General features: G+C 33.0%; 1 protein-coding gene across 1 annotated transcript; it reads right to left on the bottom strand.

Annotated features, from left to right (window-relative positions):
• Positions 1–15,185: 15,185 nt before the first annotated feature.
• On the bottom strand, positions 15,186–22,463 carry LOC121428085 (probable G-protein coupled receptor 152). Its single transcript, XM_041624663.1, has 3 exons — positions 22,365–22,463; positions 17,774–18,185; positions 15,186–15,764 (listed from the first exon to the last, which is right to left on the bottom strand). The coding sequence occupies exons 1-3, from the start codon at positions 22,453–22,455 to the stop codon at positions 15,689–15,691; spliced, it is 579 nt and encodes a 192-aa protein (XP_041480597.1). The 5' UTR covers positions 22,456–22,463; the 3' UTR covers positions 15,186–15,688.
• Positions 22,464–22,878: the final 415 nt, after the last annotated feature.

Raw genomic sequence — 22,878 nt, 5'->3', positions numbered from 1 at the left:
TTGTCGGGGACGAATTAACCTTTAACAGAATTATGAAAATGCAAGCACTGATTTAAACATACAGAATTATTATTTTTTTGCTAATTTGTAAAAAATAATAGATATGTATTTAAGGACAGCAAAAAAAAGCATTTCTAGAAATGCTGTTTTCGGATTTTTTTATTCAGATACCAGACACCAAATGATTTTTTGCATCCTTTCTTCAAATTGTTTTATTCAATAATGAAGATGTACATGTTATTCATGTGAAAAAAGAGGATCTTATATTTACAAAATACAGATATGCGTCATTTTTTATATATTAATATAAGTAAAACAAGCCATTGAAAACAAAGACAAATCAAAACAAAAAAAATCATTTAGTTCAATTCAAATCAACCTTTATTTGGTTTAAGATAAAATCAAGACCCAATCATTGTCAGGTGAAAAACTTTCATTTTGGATATTTTCATACATTGCGATACAAACATAAACCCAGTGGCGTATATACGGGGGGGATGGGGCACGTGCCCCCCCCCCCATCGTTAAAAAAAAAACGGGGAAAAGGAGAAAAAGAGGGAGAAAGGAAGAGAAACGAAGTGGGAAAGAAGAACTTCTTATTCATTATAATTTTATATTATAATTATGTTATGTTACATTACATAATAAACATTTTTCATTACTTTATGAAATATAATTTTTTCAGGGCCTATGTCTTCCCTGTTCTTGGTGCTTGCATTGTCTGTTTAATGAGATACATAATCCTGTTGTACTAAAACCTCCCGTTTTCAAGTCAATATACACCAAATATATTTCCTCGCACTTCGAGTTATTATTGTTTTATGTAGTGACATATGCTTCTTTTTCATGACTACTTAAAGTGATTGACCCATGTTAAGGTCTTAATATAAAACATTTCCTGTCCGTGATTACATTCGCATTAGTTGATTGGTGAGATATGTATGCTCTCCATGAATACGGATCAGTCCTTAAAATGTCCCTTTTTCTGTTGTGAATATAAAAATGTTTTAGCTCTTGCATCGCGCTCGCATCACTTCATTAGTGAAATGCGTATGGTCTTCGTGCATAGAGATGTCAATAATATACATCTCTATGTCTTCGTGAATTCCTACAAACAAGCCTTAAAATATCCCTCTTCAGGTCTGAACTATCTCAATTTTCATCTCGCGCTTCGCGCTCGCAATGTTTGATTAGTGAGATGCGTATGATATTCATAATTACAATGACTACAAGTGCTTCATGTGTTTTGATGTAATTCTAACAAAATCAGCAAGCGCTTGGCACTCGCATTAGATGACTATGGTTAGAAATGTATACTCTTAATGGATTCCTAAAATATAGCCCTTAAAATCTCCTTGTTTGGGGTCAATGCAGTGCATATAAAAAACAAGTGGAATGCCTCTGGCCGTCTCACCTGCATCACGCGGTTCAATATAGCAGCAGTGCTGACTTTGAATACTACTCTAACTCGCACAAGATGTTCAGTGATACTTGATTACTCTTATGTACAAGTTTCATGAATCAGATCCATAAACTTTCAAAGTTATGATGGTAATTCAACAGATACACCCAATTCGGCCAAAGTTCATTGACCTTTGACCTTGGTCATGTGACCTGAAACGCACACAGGATGTGATACTTGATTACTCTAATGTCCAAGTTTAATGAACTAGACCAATAAACTTTCAAAGTTATAATAATAATAATAATTAGACCATTTATATAGCGCAGTCACTATGTAAATATACTCTACTGCGCTGTAGTGTAACAGAGCTCCCAACAATGCTACTGCTCAAACAAATTAAACAATTATGCATATAATACAATTAACCAAAAACTTCTGAAAAAAGATGGGTCTTCAATAAATGTTTGAAGATGGTTTGAAGAAGTTATGATGGTAATTCAACAGATACCCCCTATTCGGCCAAAGTTCATTGACTCTAAATGACATTTGACCTTAATCATGGGACCTGAAACTTGCACAAAATGTTCAGTGATGCTTGATTACTATTATGTCCAAGTTTCATGAATCAGATCCATAAACTTTCAAAGTTATGATGGGAATTCAACAGATATCCCTAATTCGGCCAAAGTTCATTGACCCTAAATGACCTTTGACCTTGGTCATGTGACATGAAACTCATGCAGGATCTTCAGTGATACTTGATTAGCCTTATGTCCAAGTTTCATGAACTAGGTCCATATATTTTCTAAGTTATGATGACATTTCAAAAACTTAACCTCAGGTTAAGATTTCGATTCCTCCAACATGGTCTAAGTTCATTGACCCTAAATGACCTTTGACCTTGGTCATGTGACATGAAACTCTAATAGGATGTTCAGTAATACTTGATTAACCTTATGGCCAAGTTTTATTAACTAGGTCCATATACCTTCTAAGTTATGACGTCATTTCAAAAACTTAACCTCAGGTTAAGACTTGATGTTGACGCCGCCGCCGTCGGAAAAGCGGCGCCTATAGTCTCACTCTGCTTCGCAGGTGAGACAAAAACGGGACAGTTTTAAAAAGTCTATAAAAAATTGTTTCAAACTATTATGTCTATATTTTGATTTGAATAGATGCTCTAAGATCTTATCTTTCAAATGCCATTTGAAAAAATAAATTTTGTTCATGCTTGAGTGAACACGATACGTTTTTGTTGGGGGTTCAAAAAGAGGCTTGCGCCAAAATGGCAGAAATGGGAAATTTGATTAGTTTTGGCTACTCGGCAGACTTCCTCTTGATCTTTTCATTATCTTTGCCATAATTTTCGAATTATGCTGTCAAATTTCGTTTACAAATTTAATTATTTACCTGAATTATATTGTTTTTCATTGAAACTTCTTTTACCTTTGAATTTTACTTCATAAGTAAGAAAAGAGACTTTTTGTCAACCCAAGTAAGAAGATTTTCATTATTAATTGGAAGAATTTTTGTACTTATTCAAATCCTTTTATTATGTGAAACAAGTTGTTATTTTACTTTTAATAATTATTATGGGAACCAAATTAATATGGTACTTATAAAAGGCATAAATCCTATTTTCAAGGGCTTATTGAATCCTTCGTCAAGTTTAATTAGGTGCCTGACAAGACAGACAGGAAAGGATTCATGTCTTTCAATGGCAAGGGTGTATTGAGTCAATTTTGAAGGAGAAAGATATTGCAGATCGGGTAAAATGTATTAAAAAGTTGTGAAGCTAGGAAGCAAAAATTTCTTTTTTATTAAAATATCAAATTTTGTGATTTTGACATAATATTCAGAAAATTATATCATATTTCACTTTCTTTGTTTTCTTTTATTTTTCCTTTCCACTTTTTTTCCTTGGTCATAATTCTTTATGGGGGGAGAGCACCCCGAGCCCCCACCCCTTAGTATGTCACTGTTCAAAGGCACCATAACCTTTGTAGCACACAATGAAAGGATTTGAAAAAAAAAACACGCTCGATCTCCCATACTTTGGTTAAAAAAATGTTCTTGCCTAAAGAGAACATATTAAAAAGGAACAACAGAACTATTCAAGCAAATAAGTAGATTTGGAAATTAATTTTGACTGCATAATTCGAAAATTATGGCAAAGATAATGAAAAGGAGAAGTCCGACCATCATATTTATCATTTTATGCCACTTGGCGCAAGCCTTCTTTTTTACCCAAGACAAAAACATTCCGTGTTCGCTCAAGCATGAACGAAACTAAATTATTTTAGTGGCATTTGAAAGATAAGACTCCAGAGCACGTATTGACACCAAAATATAGAGATCATAATTTGAAACAAAAAATTTATACTTTTCAAATCTGTCCCGTTTTTTTTTGATACGCACTGTATATACAAAATTTTCAGCTTGCGCTTCGCGCTCACATTGTTTAGCGAGACAGGTACGTATCATGATTACAAAAATTTGATTATAATGTCCCTTATTAGGTCTGAATATGAAAATTTTCAGCTCGCACTTTGCGCTCGCATTATTTAATTAGTGAGATACATATCCGTTTAATGGCATTGTCATTAAAATGTCTCTATTAGGTCAGTATACCTGTCAAATGAGCGCACTTTGTGCACTCACGAAGTGACTCAAAATTTTTGTTGGTGCCCCCCCCCATGCCGTGACCCATGGTACACCACTGCATAAACCACAATCATCATTTCAATTGAAATACACAAACAATCACTTACGGTAGTACTGATTGTAAATGAATATTCAAATAGTACTGTTTGATATAAAATATTCTGAATACTTTATTTTTTGTTTACAATGAATATATCTGTGATCTACACATCATTATTGCAATATTTGGTCCAAATTGCATAGTGGATTGAATACAAGTAGATTACAACCATGAAGTGATGGCACAAATGTGAATGAAGGAGTATTGCTTGGCAGTAAATACATTTTGAGCAGTGACATTATAACTTAACTGCCTTTATATTGAAGAGTAATGATAAATCGCATTTTAAACAACTTTTTGCATCAAATATTACACAATGTGCCCATTCAAATTCTTTGAGAACCTGCTCATTTCAAAAGAAAAACAAATCAACTACACTTTATGTCACTACTCTTCCATATAAAGCCCCATCACACCGAATCAAGCAGAATTGACCGGAATGAAATGACTATTGTTCGACCGCCAATTGGTCATTTAAATACCCCTCAAATGTTTTGAACAAGACCAAAATCTTCGGGATGGCCAAAAGAAAAGACAAAAATATTTCGAATGCACTCAGAATATCAAGAATGCGCCTAGAATGTCCAAGAATGTAGCACGAATAATCAATCTGACTCGATTGCGGTCAGTGGCGGACCGTGACCCGGAGGAGACAAAGCATTGGGGGGGGGGCACAGCATTGTCTGTGGACAATGCAGGCTGTGATGCCCCCCCCCCAATGCTTTGTGTCCTCCGGGTCACGGTCCACTACTGATTGCGGTTCATGTTGACAGGTGTATGATGATTCACCTGGTCAATTTACTGAATTTCAACTCGAATTCAGAAGTTCCTCCAAAAAATTTCTAGATTTTTATTTTTTTTTTCATTCCAGCTCCTGCTTGATTCCTGCTGATTCCGAATAAGTGTGATGGGGGCTTAAAAAAGTTCACAAAAATATTTTTAGAGCACAGTTGCCATGCAAAGTTCATGTATAAAGGAAAGTTAATTTATCATATACATTAAGAGCCAGATAATTAAATTTGCACCTCAGTCAAAGGGAGAAGAACCCTACCATGATTTTTAAGTACACTTTAGGGGAAGGACCCCCCCCTCCCTGAAAAAAAAAGAAAAAAAGAAAGTGAAAGAAGAGTATCAATTTATCTTTCATGAATGTGGACCTACAAAAAGATTTTTAAAATCAGAGTCTGAGATCTACCGACTTGAAATCATTATAATTTTGTTTTAAATTAAATTCAATGATTGGTGTGCTTCAAATGATACTGCAGCACAATAATAAAAAAAAATTACTACTACTAAGTACTACCACTACTATTAGTAAGTACAACTACTACTAATAATCATATTAATGATAACAATTCTAAGGATAACAAATAATAAGGGTGTAAAGGATTTAACAAGCACACACTACCCAATAATAATAATGTCACTAGCACAGAAACATTCTCTTGAATATACTATAACAAAAATATACAAATTAATCTAAAATTACACTATGCAAATGCTGCCAGCATATGCCAATGTGTCCAATTTTGCATCAATTATCAGAAATCCTAGCTACATCCTGTGCCTGATGGGGGCTGTGTGTCCCCCTTCTTGGTGCTCCATTCACAAACAATTTAAAGGGGTACTCCAGGCTAGAAATATTTATATCTTACCAAAAAATAGAGTAGAGTTCACTGAGCAAAATGATGAAAATTTCATCAAGATATGATAACAAATAATGAAGTCATTCAATCTTAGTTTAGCAATATTTTTTTGAAAACAAGTTATATGCATATCCTCATGAATATTCATTAGGTAGGCTGGTGACGTCACATCCCCACTTTCCTTTTTCTTATAATACGTGAAATCATAATTGTTTCATTTTCATTTCAGTGATATATCTCCCTTGTAATAAAATAAGTTGCTGCAATGAATATCTAATGCATATATCAGTGTTTGATCCAATATTTTAAGCTCTTGGAGGAAAAATATGAATAAACAATACCATGTAACAAAATAAAACAGAACAAGTGGGGATGTAAAATCATTAGTTTGCTCATTGAATATTCATGAAGACATACGAAGAACCGTTTCACCAAAATAAGACCGATATTCAAAATGTTACAAGCTTGTTAATCCTTGTCCGAATTTGATCAAATTTTCAGTGTTTTATCTGACCAATTTTTCTATATCTGTTCAAATCATATTATTTTCAGCCTGGAGTTCCCCTTTAAGGAAGAATCCCAGATGGTTTACGACTCACAGGAGCTGTAGCAAATAAAGACATTAGCCCCAAACATGCAGAACATAATCATCAGACAAGACTTAGATGTTAAAAAATGTATTAAAAATATACTTATATAGTTCATAAATCTCAGTTTAGTTTATAAGAAGAGTAATCAATATTTATTAACTATGACAAATACTACAAGTATATCTTTAATCAACCACACACACACACACACACACATATATATATATATATATATATATATATATATATATATATATATATATATTCATATATATGCAATAAATAACAAAGAATTATAGAAATTCATTATCTGCAGAATATGCTGGCTACATGTAAGTACAAACTTTGCAATAGAATTACATTCCATCACTTACAATAATATAGTTTTTTTAACTCTTAAATAGTCATGAATTATAGATATTTTACTCAAATATTAAAGCAAGCTTTTGAATACGATATTCAAAGAATATGGATAAATTAATACAACCATTGCACATGTAGCATTGAATGTCTCTTCATCTATAATACATACTTTTACAAGAGTAGTGCAGCTGTATCAAGATATAAAATTTTAGAAGAAAGGTAAACCTTTTAGAGAGGCAATGATTAACACAAGGTGAAGGCACATTTTGGCAGAAGGCAAAGCAAAAAAAAGACACATACATACATTGCATAACATAGATAATTACATTATATCTTGACCCCAAAATCACAAGCATAAAATTATCATTATTGTCTTGCATTCTTACACTACCAGATAAAATTATACATTAAAAAAATGGTTGAAAAATGATGCAGCAGTAATTTTTGAGATTTAAAACAAATAAATGCATAAATTAGCATGCTCAGGTAAAAAATTGGACAAGCGCCCCACAAAAATTTAGACAAGCAAAAAAAAAAAGGTTATCAAAAAAAAAATTTAGGGGGGGACCGTCCCCCCCACCTCAAATTTAGGGGGGGACACGTCCCCCCGCTTCTGCCTTCTATGAATATATCATAAACAACATAATGTGTCGTACGGGACACTTGTGTGTTGTACAGGCACTTCGCCGCACTTGCGTTTTTTTATCAATCAGAAGGAGCATTGCCCCTAAATTCTTCCTTTTTTATGAAAAAATATTTTAAGTAGTCATTAAGGACAATATAATTAAGTAACCTCAATATATACAATCGGGAGCAACATGTTATAATTTTTTTTCATGATGGGGAATGTACAAGTGTTCACAGCATTTTTACGAGCTGAAAAACTTGAGGTTTTGTGTGAAGTTATATTTTAATGAATCAATTGATGATTTCCAAACACTATGTAAACAATGAATGAATGAAACTTTGCGTAAATTATAGGGCTAAAATGTTATGATTTTTTTTATATAAAATGTATATCTACATGATATATGTCACAACTGTCACTTGTAATTCCACAAAATATTTTTTTCTAAAGAAATGCGGTTCTACTTTTTCAAACCCATCTGCATTTCATGAAACCATATGGTTTGTCTTTTTTCCAGATTTTGTTTACAACTTGAAAAAAGTAGGGAGTTTCAATATTGTATATAAAAAATAGTGATCATCAAGGGAAGTCCACATAGATGATCATGAAGATAGATATGTAATTTTTTTTTACATCTTATAATAATTCCACATTAGCATCCAAGAGGGAGTCATCTTCCAGGCTAGGTTGAAATAATTATAATTTTTTTTTCATGCTCAATGAAAAGAAATTAACCTGCTCTTATCAATGAAAATCACCAGTTTAGCTGAAGGGATTCACAAAAAATAAGCCTACATGAAATCAATTAAAATGTTTAGAATCACCTATTTCATGTTCTATGGAGATAAATAAAATACTTTTCAGTTCACTTTCTGTTAAATCAATTAAATGAATTCAAATATGCCTACTATTTATGGTTTCTGAATCCAAATCCTGCAATTAAATGCATTATATATTGTGTGTCGTACGGGACAACTTTTAATAGGACAATAATTGAAAAATGAAGGGCAGTAATTAGATCCTTATGCATGGGATAAATCGATCACCAATGAGTCAAAGAAAGAGAAACTGATTTTATGAAATTGCATCATCAAAAATAAAATTGTAGGAAAAACTTTTGCATTGTCATGTGTCGTACGGGACATTACCAAAAATACATTCGGAAAAATCAGGGCTGCCCCTATTATGGATCATGAAAATGTTGTAGATATTATTTGGAATATTCAATTATATATTATTCTATTGACCTGCAATATTTTCAATCTTCTCGTGGCTTTGCAAATAATTGTTTCAGGCGGTGTTTGTACTTGATTATTCAATTAGCAAAATTATTGAAAATTAAAAATTCCATTATTCCCCCCCCCCCCCAATTAAAACTATATCTGTCTTCACTTTTGGTTGAAACTCATAATTTTCATAAAATTTAGGTATTATAGTAAAATATTACACTACTTATGACTCATTGAAAGCATGTTGAAATTTATGATATTTTTGAAGTTCAAGCGTGGAATCGCCCTCAAGGAAATATAGTTACAAGGTGTGGCTGATGGAAACAGAGAACTTTAAAGATCATTATGAGGCCTATGCATTTCAAACTAAAAAAATAGATACGTTTAATAGTATATTTTATTTTATTGTATTTATTTTACTTTATTTCATTTCCAGGAACACAAGGTCACGCTTTAACTTTGTTGAATTACTAAATCATATATTCATAACAATTCGAAACTTAATTGTTATATCTCGGCAGTCTCTTACATTCTTCTCTTTCTTCCTTATTCTTATATTTTTATTTTGTTTGCTTGGATGCAAACCAAGTTTAAAGGTGCTTCAACCAGTCAAGGTTTTAGCTTATGTTGAAACACCTTTGTATGCTCATTATTTACTTGTGTTTTGTATATATTTATATATTTTCTGTGTATTCTTTTACATTGTAAATTGTGAACATGCATGAATAAATGAATAAATAAAGCAATCGTAAATGTCAGAACATTGAAAATAATCATAAAATATTCAAAATAAGATATCAGAATGAAAGAGAAAAAATAGACTAAAAGGAAATAATAGGAGCTAATGCCTGGGGATTATCAAAAGAAATCAAATTTCTGTTAGAAGGCTCTCCTCATTAGCTGGTAAAACAAAATTAGAGAAGACAATAAAACATTTTAAAGGGCACATCATATTTAAAGTGTGCAATATAATTTGACAAAAAAAAAAATCAAAAAGTAATGATGGCTTTACAGATAATTATTGAGATATCATTATGGCCCAAGATTTAATTTATTCATTATGAGGCAATGGCGTACCTAGGATTTTCCAAAGGGGGTAATTTTTTTAAAGGATATTTTGTCTGCGAAAAAATTTGACAAGCAAAAAAAACGCAACAAAAATTAGGTCTCCAACCAAAAATGTTTAAATTTCTTACCGGAAATAAAATTGACAAGCAAAAAAAAAATCTTCAGGTTCTGAAGAGGGGGCACACGTCTCTTTTCATTGCATTTTTACATTAAAAATTATTAATTTGGGGATCGGTTGTGGGTGGGGGGCAGGGATACGTCCCTGCATGAGTTGTGACTAGTCAGTTGCGCTAGTGTTTTGGGGAAAGTGGAAGCATTTAATGCTTAGATGCTATCCAACTCACAGAGAAGGAAGCCATTTTTGGCTAATCACTTTGCACATAATCATGAGTATGTAGATCTTTGGTCTTTTGAGGAAATGCATGCTCAAAAAGACAGCACTTCCCCTCTATATCCTTTTCCATCCTCTTATCTTTCTCCCTAAACATTTCATTTTTCCCCTTCCCATCCTTCTCTTTATATACTCCAACCCTTCATATACCTCCATTTCTCTCCCCTTCTTTTTATCCGTCATATTTCTGCTGTTCAGTGACAAAGGCAAGCAACCCTGTGGAATGGGATTCTTTTGTGTAAATGAAGAAAATGTGTCATTGTTTTATGATGAAAATAATAGTTCCTTGCTTTGAATATTCTATATTTCAGAATAACGTAGAATATACAGACATTTTGTATACACGCGCCCGATACGCGCTACATTAAGTGTAATTATGTAGGAAATCTGCATAAACCATGGATTCAACCATGGGTTTTCAAAACCACCTTTGTGAATTTCGGCCAATAGCTCCATGATAGAATCCTCCCATAATGAACTCCTATATAACGAACCAACTGAGGATTGTAAGACTAAATTATTTCACTGTATAATTTGTTGGCAAATATCCAAGAAAACAAATAAAACCAAGAATAATTCATGCATTATACTGAATTACAATTAGTTTCCAGCTTAGATTTTCTCCTTTCACTTAATGCAAGTAATATGCTCTTTAAATTATTTTTGAAATGTAATTTGAAGTACCGTTTAAATTACAGTTCAGAACATTACATTTTTTTACCCCTGAAATCTAATTGATTTTGTAAAAAAAATTTGTAAATTTTGGAAGACAAAAGTCACCTTCTTTTCTTGTATTAATTGTTGGTTACACATTTTGGGGATGCACTTAAAGGTCAATTCCACCTCAGAAAAATGTTCATTTGAATCAAGAGAAAAATCAGACAAGCACAATGCTGAAAATGTCATCAAAATCGGATGTAAAATAAGAAAGTTAGGACATATCAAAGTTTCGCTTATTTTTAACAAAATAGTTATATGAACGAGCCAGTTACATCCAAATGAGAGAGTCGATGATGTCACTCACTCACTATTTCTTTTTTTTATTGTTTGAATTAAACAATATTTCAATTTTCACGAATTTGACAATTAGGACCTCCTTGCCTGAAGCACAAAATTTTAAAATGGAATTCCACGTGTTCAGGGAGGAATGAAACTTCATTTCACTTAAAAATGACGAGAAAATTAAAATATTTCATATAATAAAATACAAAAGAAATAGTGAGTGATGTCATCAGTTCCTCATTTGCAAACCAACCGAGATGTGCATTTAACTGTTTTGTGAAATGAAGCGAAACTTTAAAATGCCATAACTTTCTGATTTTACATCCGATTTTGATGAAATTTTCAGTGTTATGCTTATTGATTTTTTCTCTTTTTATTAATTTAAAATCAAGCTTTTGTTGGGTTGGACTTGTCCTTTAACAAAACTCAATCAAGTTATCAAATATAAGGGGGAGGAAGGGGGTGGGGGAGAAAGATAGGTAATAAGAGAGAAAGAAGAATTAATAGATATGAATGAAAAAAAAATTGAGAAACAATATATTAATCATGTACCTCTTATAATTCATTGCATATACACAATGGTCTATACCACAGGACTCACTTTATAAATGAGATATAATCATGCACATTATAACTTTTTAAAACTGATTTAATAAATGTATTTTAGTAACATATAATCTGCTATAGTTGCAAAGAAATCTGACAAAAGAACCTGTTTTGGCCAGAATGATTTCTCTGGTATAGCATCACAATTTGCAATGCATATATTGTTTTCGGACCAAAAATCCTTTTTTTCTGTGTAAAATTTTACAGACAAATTCGCACTCTGTTAAGTATCATCTCTAGATGATAAACTACTAATAAAATTGACAAGCAGAATAATTCCTTATGTACATAAAGAACAGTGTACAAGGTTGAATAAAAATGGATGAAATGTAAAACATACATTGAGGAATCTAATTTTCGTAGAATATATTAAGATTCTCCACACACAAGTCAGGTGAAATTTTTCAATTTAGATATTTTTGTACATTATGATACACACATAAACCACAATCCTCATTTAAATTGAAATACATTACAAACAAGTACTTAGTACTGATTGTAAATGAATATTAAAATAGTATTGTTTGATATAAAATATATGAAATATTCTGAATACTGTATTTTTTGTTTGCAATGAATATATCTGTGATCTACATGTACATATCATTATTGCAATATTTGGTCCAAATATGCATAGGGGATGCAATACATGTTCATACATCAACCATGAAGTGATGGCAAAATGTTAATTAAAAACATTTTTGAGCAGTGACATTTCACAAATAACTTAACTACCTTTATATTGAAGAGTAATGACAAATCATGTTTAAAAACCTGTTTTGCGTCAAATATTACACAATGTGCCCATTCAAATTCTTTGAGAATCTGCTCATTCTGAAAAGAAAAACAAATCAGCTACACTTTATGTAAAAAAAAAATTAAAAAATAACCACCATGTCACTACTGTCACTACTCTAGTAATACACAACTCCCAAGAATGTTCTGTAATCTGATTGGTCCAAATCGGATCACATGATATTCAGTAAATTGCACTAATGCATCCAAAATGCACTGTCCTGCACTCTGAAATCAGATAGTGCGAGGTCTGGAATTATCTAGAAATTATAGAATTTAGATCAAATATAGCATTCAGGGCATCTCAATATTAAACTTCGGGAAGGAGGGGGTTGTATAAAACAAATAATGCACGCATGCTTGTGCATAGAGGATCTAAATAATGAACTCTGTACTCGACTTACCAATGGATATACCGCACTCGGTCCTGCGGAACTCAATGCGGTACAGTATTAGTGACTCTTCTCGCACATCTTACATTATTTGCCGCTGCATGTACGCACTTACATGCATTACTTGTATACTATTCTATTTAAAGGAACTCTTCAAAGAGTTCACAAGATGCCATGCAAATTTAATGTATAAAAGAAAGTCAATTTCATATACATTATTAAAGAGTCAGATAATTAAATTTGCGCCTCACGTCAGAGGGAGAAGCGCCCTACCATGACTTTTAAGTACACTATACGGGGAAGGACAACCCCCCCCCCAAAAAAAAAAAGAAGTAGGAAAGAAAGATGAAAGAAGAGCATCAATTTATCTTACATGAATTTTGCCTACAAAAAGATTTTAAAAATCAAAGTCTAAGAACTACATGTAATGACTTAAAATCATTATATTTTTGTTTTAAATTGAATTCAATGATTGGTGTGATTCACATGACACTGCAGTACAATAAAACAAGATAATAATTTACTACTTCTAAGTACTACTACTACTACTAGTAAGTACAACTACTGCTAATAATGATAACAATTCTAAGGACAGTAATAAAGGTGTATAGGATTTAAAGAGCACACACTACCCAAAGATGATAATTTCACTAGCACAGAAACATTCTCTTGAAGATAATATAACAAAAATATACAAATTAATCTAAAATTACACTATGCAAATGCTGGCAACATATGCCAGTGTGTACAATTTTGCATCAGTTATCAGAAATCCTAGCTACATCCTGAGCCTGATGGGGGCTGTGTGTCCCCCTTCTTGGTGCTCCATTCACAAACAATTTAAAGGGGTACTCCAGGCTAGAAATATTTATATCTTTACCAAAAAATAGAGTAGAGTTCACTGAGCAAAATGATGAAAATTTCATCAAGATATGATAACAAATAATGAAGTCTTTGAATCTTGGTTTAGCAATATTTTTTTGAAAAAAAAGTTATGAATCTTCATTAGGAAGGCTAGTGGTGTAACACCCCTACTTTCCATTTTCTTGTGTTATTAATTAAATCTTAATTACTTCATTCTTTCATACACATGTATTATGTCTCCCTTATAATAAAAATAAAAGAGGTTACTGTAATGAACACCTAATGCACAAATAAATTTCTGATCCTATACTTTTAGCTCTTGGAGGAAAATATAATATCATGTAATAAAATATAACAGAACAAGTGGGGATGTGCAATCATCAGCTTGCTTATTGAATATTCATGAAGACATACAAAGAACCGTTTCACCAAAATAATAGTGATATTCAAAATGTTACAAGCTTGTTAATCCTTGTCCGAATTTGATCAAATTTTCAGTGTTTTATCTGACCGATTTTTCTATATCTGTTCAAATCCTATTACTTTCAGCCTGGAGTATCCCTTTAAGAAACAATAACTGATGGTTTACTACTCACAGGAGCTGTAGCAAATCAAGACACCAGCCCGAACATGCAGAAAATAATCATCAGACAAGACTTAGATGTTAAAAAATGTATTAAATAATATACATATATATTTCACCTTTCATAAATCTCTGTTTAGTTTACAAGAAGGGTAATCAATATTTATTAACTATGACAAATACTACAGGTATATCTTTAATCAAACCACACAAACACACACACACACACACATATATATATATATATATTCATATATATGCAATAAATAACAAAGAATTATAGAAATTCATAATCTGCAGAATATGCTGACTACATGTAAGTACAAACTTTGCAATAGAATTACATTCCATCACTTACAACAATGTAGTTTTTTAACTCTAAAAAGTCATGAATTATTTTATTCAAATATCAAAGCAAGCTGTTGAATACAAAATTCAAAGAATATGGATAAATTAATACAACCATTGCACATGTAGCATTGATTGTCTCTTCATCTATAAAAAGTACTTTTACAAGAGCAGTACATCTGTAACAAGATATTAAATTTCAGAAGAAATGCAATCCTTTAGTTTTAGAGAGGCAATGATTGATACAAGGTGAAGGCATATTTTGGCAGATATATGTTTTGGCAGAAGGCAAAGCAAAAAAAAAGGATACATACATGCATGTAAAATGTGGACACTACTAAAGCCGGGGTAATTATAACACATTCACTTTGAATCATCTGGATAAGGAGCGGTATTATTCCATTTGTACTATACAAATATTCAATGTTCATGAGTGCAATCATTCAGAGCGTGCAAATTGGATAGACTGCTTCAACTTGCACTGTATGTTATATTCGAATGGTTTCACGAATGACAAAATATTGGATATTTGTTTTATACAACACTTGATTTGTAGGCAGAGTCCAACGTAGACAGAATAACCAAACTTGAATTAGAGGAGGAATAGGACTATATCTACATAGATCTGCTTGGCCCTTTCTTTAGCCTCTTATTTTGCTAACTTTTGCTTTACATGTGCATGGTATATACAGCACAGTGATGCGGGTATGTGCATGCAGGTATGCACAGCCGAGATCATGGTATGCACACTGAGTTTGCTATCTATTGCACTGCCTGCTCCCTTGCTCTAATGAGCAATAGTCAACTATTGCACAGGGGTCATGTGATACATATTCACCCAATCAGCTGTCAAGTATCTACATACGTGTTGCATATTCATAGAAATCAAACATATATTGTTGTAAGACCGACTGTTTCTTTCTTGACTGTGTCCCCCATGGAAATATTTGCATTCGCATCAATTCTAATAGCAGAGTTTCCAACCAGTTCATCTCTCAGCCAGTGTGATGTCATTCATTTAGATTTCGTCTGACCATGTGTATGTCCATAACTCTTTTTCAACAATCCATCTGCTTCATCAATACCATCACTGCATATAATAATTGAAACATAAAGTCAGTAATTACATGATCGAACATAACGTGACCTTCGCAGTAGTACATTTATGCAAAGAAAACTATATATTTCTCTTTTAGTCTCCTCTTTTCTTTATACCACCCCCTTCAAACAAATAAGTTTTAAAATAAAATAATAAAAAAGAAATATAAAATTATGAAATGAAATTTTAACTTGAAGATTCAACCCAAACTTACTCTCCTCTTCAAGTAGTTAAATTTTTTGCTAAAGCTATTGCCAAATCTGAAGTATATTTTACAAACATTGACTTATAAAATTATCAAAAGTCAAACCAATACACATGTATCACTCATGACGAATGCTTCATTATTGATTTATTATTTTGTATTTTTGTTATATACTGGTAAATAATAGCAGTTTAGGGGGCTTGTTATAAAAGGCTGTATAAGTTGTGGTTAAGTTTTGGGTAACTTTCATAAAAATATTTTAAAAATAACTTTATGGTAAATTTCTAGGGCAGGCCATAAGGGCCAAAATTAAACGGCTAGGTAAGTAAAGTGTAAGTTTGGGGTAAATTCCTGAAGCTAGCAAGTGGGACAATATTTCATGTGGTGTATTTCAAAGAACGAAGCTAACAAGAAACTTCATTAGTAATAGAGCTACATGATACATAAAAGCTAAGATACTTGCTTTATATGAAAGACAAAATGCCATTAATTCATTTGATACCATATTCCACACAATTTTGATATCTCGAAATAAAGAATTCTAGACTCTTGTTGAAACTTTGGAAGATCTATTTTCCTGGACAAACCTAGTAAACGAAAAATCAGCAAGTTTAGTAAATTAAGTTTCTGCAAAAAATGGACCTTCCAAAGTTCCTAGGGTCTAGAATTCTTTATTTCAAGAGACGATGTCATCAAAATTGTAAGTACATGTAGAATATGATATCAAATTAATCAGGAGCATTTTGTCTTTCTAATCATGCAAGTGTCTTTGCTTTTATGGATCTCTATCATTTGTGTATGTTCTTGGCATTATGTCAAACCCTCGTTGGAGAGGCGACCACACTCGCTCAGGGCTTTGTTGCTGTTGTATACCCCGATAACAAAATCCTCATTAAAGGAACCAAGATATTTCATTCCCAAGCACAATCAACTGTGAATCCCTCTTATGTAACATTTCTCCTCCACAGGCAAGTCCGAGGGTTAGATCATAAACAACAGCTGTGATATTACGTAAGAGCAGCTCTGCCTGTAGTTGGCCTTTCACAATTACATTATTTTATTTGATATCTAATCAAGTTTTCAAAGGCCTATTGTATTTTGAAATCCTATATTATTTTTATTTCAGTTTTGAACAAAGAAAATCGGCCCCGAAATATGGAAACTATAATAGAGAAATAAAATGACTGCATGTGATGGGGAGCGAGTTTGCTTGAATCGGTGCACCGTCTATGTAATTGCGGTTTAGTTTTTTCGGACCTATCGAGGTCAAGATGTTTAGATACTTAAATAACTGGCCTGGGTAATTTAGGTTTTCCATGGTTCGTAACAGGGGTTTCCCTTCTCCAACGATGGTTTTGCCTCACGTTAGTTTTGTTTTAGCTTTGAAAGACACCATAGGAAATATTTGCTGGCTGGCTAGATTAAAGAATTTACCCGAAACTTACACTCCACTTTATAGTCAGTCGTTTAAATTTGGCCTCTGGCCGCCCATAGAAATTTACCCAAAACTTACACAGCCTTTTATAACAAGCCCCTTAAGCTGCTATAATTTATATCAAAGAAAAAATAGGGCTCACAAACTCAACACAAAGGCCTGATACACCACAAGTGGTGCACGTGCAGCCAGTCAAAAACCTGTTCTAGGAGCACACGTTATTTATTACAGATTGACTCAATTTTTCTTTTTGTTTATCAATTCAATCTTTCCTTTCATTCAATCTTCACTAGGGTGTCAAGTATAAAATGTAGACCAGTTTCTAAGTAAATAAAGTGCAGTCTTATTGACTGAACTTACTTATTAGCTTCAGATTGAGTTTGCAATCCAGATTCAGATTGAGATCCAGATTCAGATCTAGATCGTGATTGAGGTTGAGATATAGAGCCAGATTGAGGTTGAGTTATAGATCCAGATTGAGGTTGAGATATAGAGCCAGATTGAGGTTGAGTTATAGATCCAGATTGAGGTTGAGATATAGAGCCAGATTGAGGTTGAGTTATAGATCCAGATTGAGGTTGAGATATAGAGCCAGATTGAGGTTGAGTTATAGATCCAGATTGAGGTTGAGATATAGAGCCAGACTGAGGTTGAGTTATAGATCCAGATTGAGGTTGAGATATAGAGCCAGATTGAGGTTGATATATATATCCAGATTGGGGTTGAGATCCAGATTGATGTCTAGTTATACTAGCCTTCCCAATTACTATTACTGGAAAAAATACAAAGAGTAAATAACAAAATAGTATTTAAATTGTGCAGCAATATATACATTTTGCCCATTATACAGTGGAGAAATTAATAAAATTGGGACATTTCAAAGAGAAGTACTAAGAAGAAATAGTTCACATATTTTTCTAAGTATGGATCTTTAAGAGTAAAAATTAACCTGCTTGAAAATGTCTTAAATACTATAAGAATCAAGTTCACCCCAACAAAATGTTGATATGAATAAAATTAGGAAACAGCAAACAATCATAATGCTGACAATTTCATCAAAATAGGATGTAAAATAAGTTATGACGTTTCAAAGTTTCACTTATTTTTCACAAAACAGTTATATGCATTACTCAGTGATATGCAAATGAGAGAGTCAATGATGTCACTCACTCACTATTTTTTTAATGTTTGAATTATACAATATAAATATTTTTTTACAGAATTGGCAATAAGGACCAACTTGATTGAACTGTATCACATTGTTCACTGAGGAATAAAACAGCAATACAAAGGGTTAGCAACAAAGTTTGGCACTTATATAATTCAAGAATTCATAACATGCGGAAAATGCCAGACCTTCATTCTCTAGGGGTCTCAGTCTCCGCTTATTTTGAGCCCTAAAAGTCGCACATTGGGCATTAAAGAACGGTAGTATGATATTATTGGTTGGGCCATTGATGCAGGATGCTTACAGTAAATGTTTGTATTCTCCATCTCTGAGTAAGACATATGCAATTTTAACATGTGGGATTTACAGGCCGTTCGTTGGCCGAAGCGAAATCAGATGTTTTAGTTTTGATTTAGTTTAGTTTGGAAAACATGATTCTCGCTTAGGTCTCGCCCAACCTTCAAAGGTGATTTCGACAGAGAGATTTATTAATACTTCATGATTATAAGCTGCCAACAAATTTTTAATCTAATTAAGAGCTGAAGACATTTCAATGTACTTTACTTTCCACTTGCTCGTTGTGTTGTTCATATAGTGGTGAATGGAGAGTGTGCCTCTGTACTAATAGTGATACTAATTGCTAAGCCTTCCGCTCCCCTCTCACTACAGAAAAATACATGTTTCCTTAAAACGTCATAACTTTATTATTTTACATCCGATTTTGTTAAAAATTAGTGTTAGGCTCACTGGAATTTTATGGCGGGGCTAAAATTCTCTGCAAGTTGCAAAAGCATCTAGCGTCGTAAAAGTCAGTTTCCGTCTTTGAGTGAGAAGTGTCTCGTAACTGTGGAAGACTCCCTTACAGAATGTATGTTCCGTAGTATGTGAGCCACATTTGCAAATAACCAAGGGTCTGATCTTTCATCAGGAAGGCCAAGAATCATGAAGTCACTAGAGACATGAAATACCCCCAAAGAAGCTATTAGATAGATTTTTCAATTGCACACAGTTGAAATTAATGCCTCCGCACGTATCAACTCCTTAATAACGTCTTTCACCTTTAACCTCGTTATCCTAGAATCTAATCAGATATCGTCTTTCGCACATACAGTACATATATGAGCCGAGTTTAGAGCGGTCTATGCAGCACTTGTTTCCACTTTGAAAGAAATTTCCTGAATTCCTGGAAATCGGGATATTTTCAAGTTATTTTCGAGAAATTAACAATTCCAGGAAATCAGAAAATTACAACTGAACTACAATCAAACATAGAAATTTTAAATATTCATGTTATTTTTAAAGAATTATTTTGTCTCATGCGTAGCTAAAAATCTCCTGTTCGCACTCCACACTCCCATTTTCTTGCTATTTTCAAAAGTGGAGTCAACAAAAGGTACAATTTCCTTGATTTTGGTAATTTGGACCAATTTTAGGCTCACTTTGTCATTGTCCGAATTTTGATTAAAATAAAATTTGAAAATTACAGAGATTGTCCGAGAATTTTAGGAAATTTCAGATTCAGTTTCTTGAAATTTGTTTTTCATCTGTGGAAACACTGGCTCCATGCCCCTTCCCCAAGCTCCCTTCCACACATCTATAGGGGAAAGCAGGTAAGATGACACATTTTTTTCTTTTTGCAAATTAGAACTGATATGACTATTAAACAATCTTGTAGAAATAAGTAACTTGCTTTAAAATTTAATTCTTGGGAAACATTGTTTACCTATATATATAACATTCCACCCCCACACTGAAAGTCATTGTCACCTTTGAAAAAAGAGATGTCTAATGGCTCAACTTGCCCCACCCATGGGATAATTGTTGAGCCATCTTCTGGGGTAAGTTGAGCAACAAAAACTATGTACAAAAGGGATGGGACAAGAGCCAGCATTACAATTTATGATCAAACGTCCTTTCATTCTCTAAAAGTAAAATGACTGCATATGAAAACGTGATGTACACTTAAGCCATCCCTCTGATTTCCACTCAGATTTTGCTAAAAAACTTGCAAAAACCCATTGTTTTCACACTTCGACTCATAGTTTTTTTTATATATGGGTCGATATCAAAAAGTGAAGCAGATCTATAAAATTTAGAATTTCAGCTTTATTATCATATCAAATATCTAGAATATAAGATACCGTCATTTTAGACTTACATTTTTCAAGTTTCCCAATTTTGTGTGAGAGAGGGCTACAAATCAAGGACTTCACACATCTTTTGCTCTGATAACTTCGCGCCAAATCAAGCTAAGTAGGAAAGTGAATCATCATCTGAAAAATCACTGTGATTACAATGATATAACATCCATTTTGATTAGTTTTTTTAATGCAATCTCTTTGTTTATTTCAAAATGTTGACATTTTGCCCGGTCAGAGTAAACTCCGTACCGGTGGTTGCCAAGGACAACCCGTGCATTTAATATGCGAGTATGTGTAACAGTTGCAGCTCGGTGATCGAACCTTATGCTGCAGCCCGAGCTTTGGGGAGCTTTGTCAAATTTTATTGGTGAATTGCATTGTTTTATTCAGAGGAACTAAATTAAACATTTTACCATCTTAATAGTAGTATACATGTACCTTACGAATCACACAGGTTATTATTTTGAATAATTCCAAATAAAAATTAAGTTTTATTGAAAAATTTGAAGGCATGCCTAATCGCTCCCTGTGTCAAATTCTACACGAAGATGTTGTGTGTTATTACTAGGAACATTCCACTTTGTCTTTGGTAGATAGCGAGTTGTCTTATAAACTGGCGTATGACTATGACTGGGTGTGTATAATAAACACACTTCTCCAGTCATAATAAATAAAAGATATGTTGATTCAGAGCATTGATACTATCTACATACACTGTACATTATTTACAATGTAAAATAACATGCATTTGCGTGCAGCGAACGTATTTGAGGCATGCAGTAATTTTCTCTCCGGACTGCGTACTTTTATACCCCTCATATCCTAATGGATCAGTCTGAGCCTTTTTTTTCTGTGACGTGTCAGACCGCGCGTCGTCGTGTCCTGAGTCGCATCAGTAGCATGGAAGAGGCTCTGCAGACATATTTATGTGTCTACAAATTGTGTAGAGACGTTTTCATATGTCTTCTAAATTCAGCCCCTTCTGCCTGCATATCAATGACTTTTTAAAGTTCTTTTATATATATATATATATACATTAGGCTACCATAGGAATTACTATGGCTCGACTTAACCCATGATGGCTGGCTCAACCTACCCCAGTCAAAACTTAATGTGATATTTTCACATAAACACATTTCTTATGAATCCATCATGTAAAATGTAATGACAAGATTTTTACCTTGTAAATGTGATTATTTGTGATTTTTTCAATCTCATTGAATAACTTTATATATTGTAATTTGATTTGATTCTTAATAAAACATAAATACAAACAAGAATAGGGATCCATACCTGGACTAACATTGTTTTAATGTCCTCATTATATTTAAATATGTGTGTGGGTAAAAGTGTTGATCTATTTCACACCTCTTAAAAAACCCTTTTTACTGAAATTTGTATTTTTCCCTCTGAAAAATTACTTTTTGTTTCAATGTTGAAACAATATGGTGGGATTAGGGGTAATGCAATGGGTCATCAATACATGACATCCTGAATGCCTGAATCATTTATTATTGGCCTCGGGTTGTGGCTCAACTTGCCTTCAGGCTTAACTTATCCTGGCTTCCCCCATGCCATCAAAAGTGGTACAGCATCCTGCACTAGCTCATCTGTAGACACATCACAGAATAGAATCACTTACCTTTTATCACATCTCTAACATTTCTCCAAGAAAAAGGATCATCAATTCTTCCTTCATCAGTTTGGTCCAGATTGTTTATATGTAGTGACATATTAGGCATATCTGCTAAGAAAAACATCAAGATAAAAGCATACATGTGTATTACAAAATAGCTGCCACAAATGCCATTTCTATTATTTATAATAACAATAATAATAATGTGCATTTACATAGTGCTTATTACAATAGTTTCTAAGCGCTTAACATTCATATCTTAAAGCGATACAAGTATAAGGATTATTAAGAGCATAATGAATTATATCACATTACGTTGCATAATATTACATTAAATTACATTACGTTAAATTATATTGCAATTAAATTACATTTATCTCAAAATGGCTCACATTTTTACAACTTTCTGAACACCTATATGAATCACAAACCAATGAGAAGTTAGCCTATGCATCAGGCTAGTGGGCAAACTACTGACGGTGAGGGCGAAGCATATCGGATAGGCTAATGTGGAGTCAGA

This window comes from Lytechinus variegatus, chromosome 14 (genome assembly GCF_018143015.1).
Source record: "Lytechinus variegatus isolate NC3 chromosome 14, Lvar_3.0, whole genome shotgun sequence".
Classification (NCBI taxonomy): domain Eukaryota; kingdom Metazoa; phylum Echinodermata; class Echinoidea; order Temnopleuroida; family Toxopneustidae; genus Lytechinus; species Lytechinus variegatus.
The sequence above is the reverse complement of the archived record's forward strand: the minus strand, read 5'-3'. Positions and strand labels throughout refer to the sequence as shown.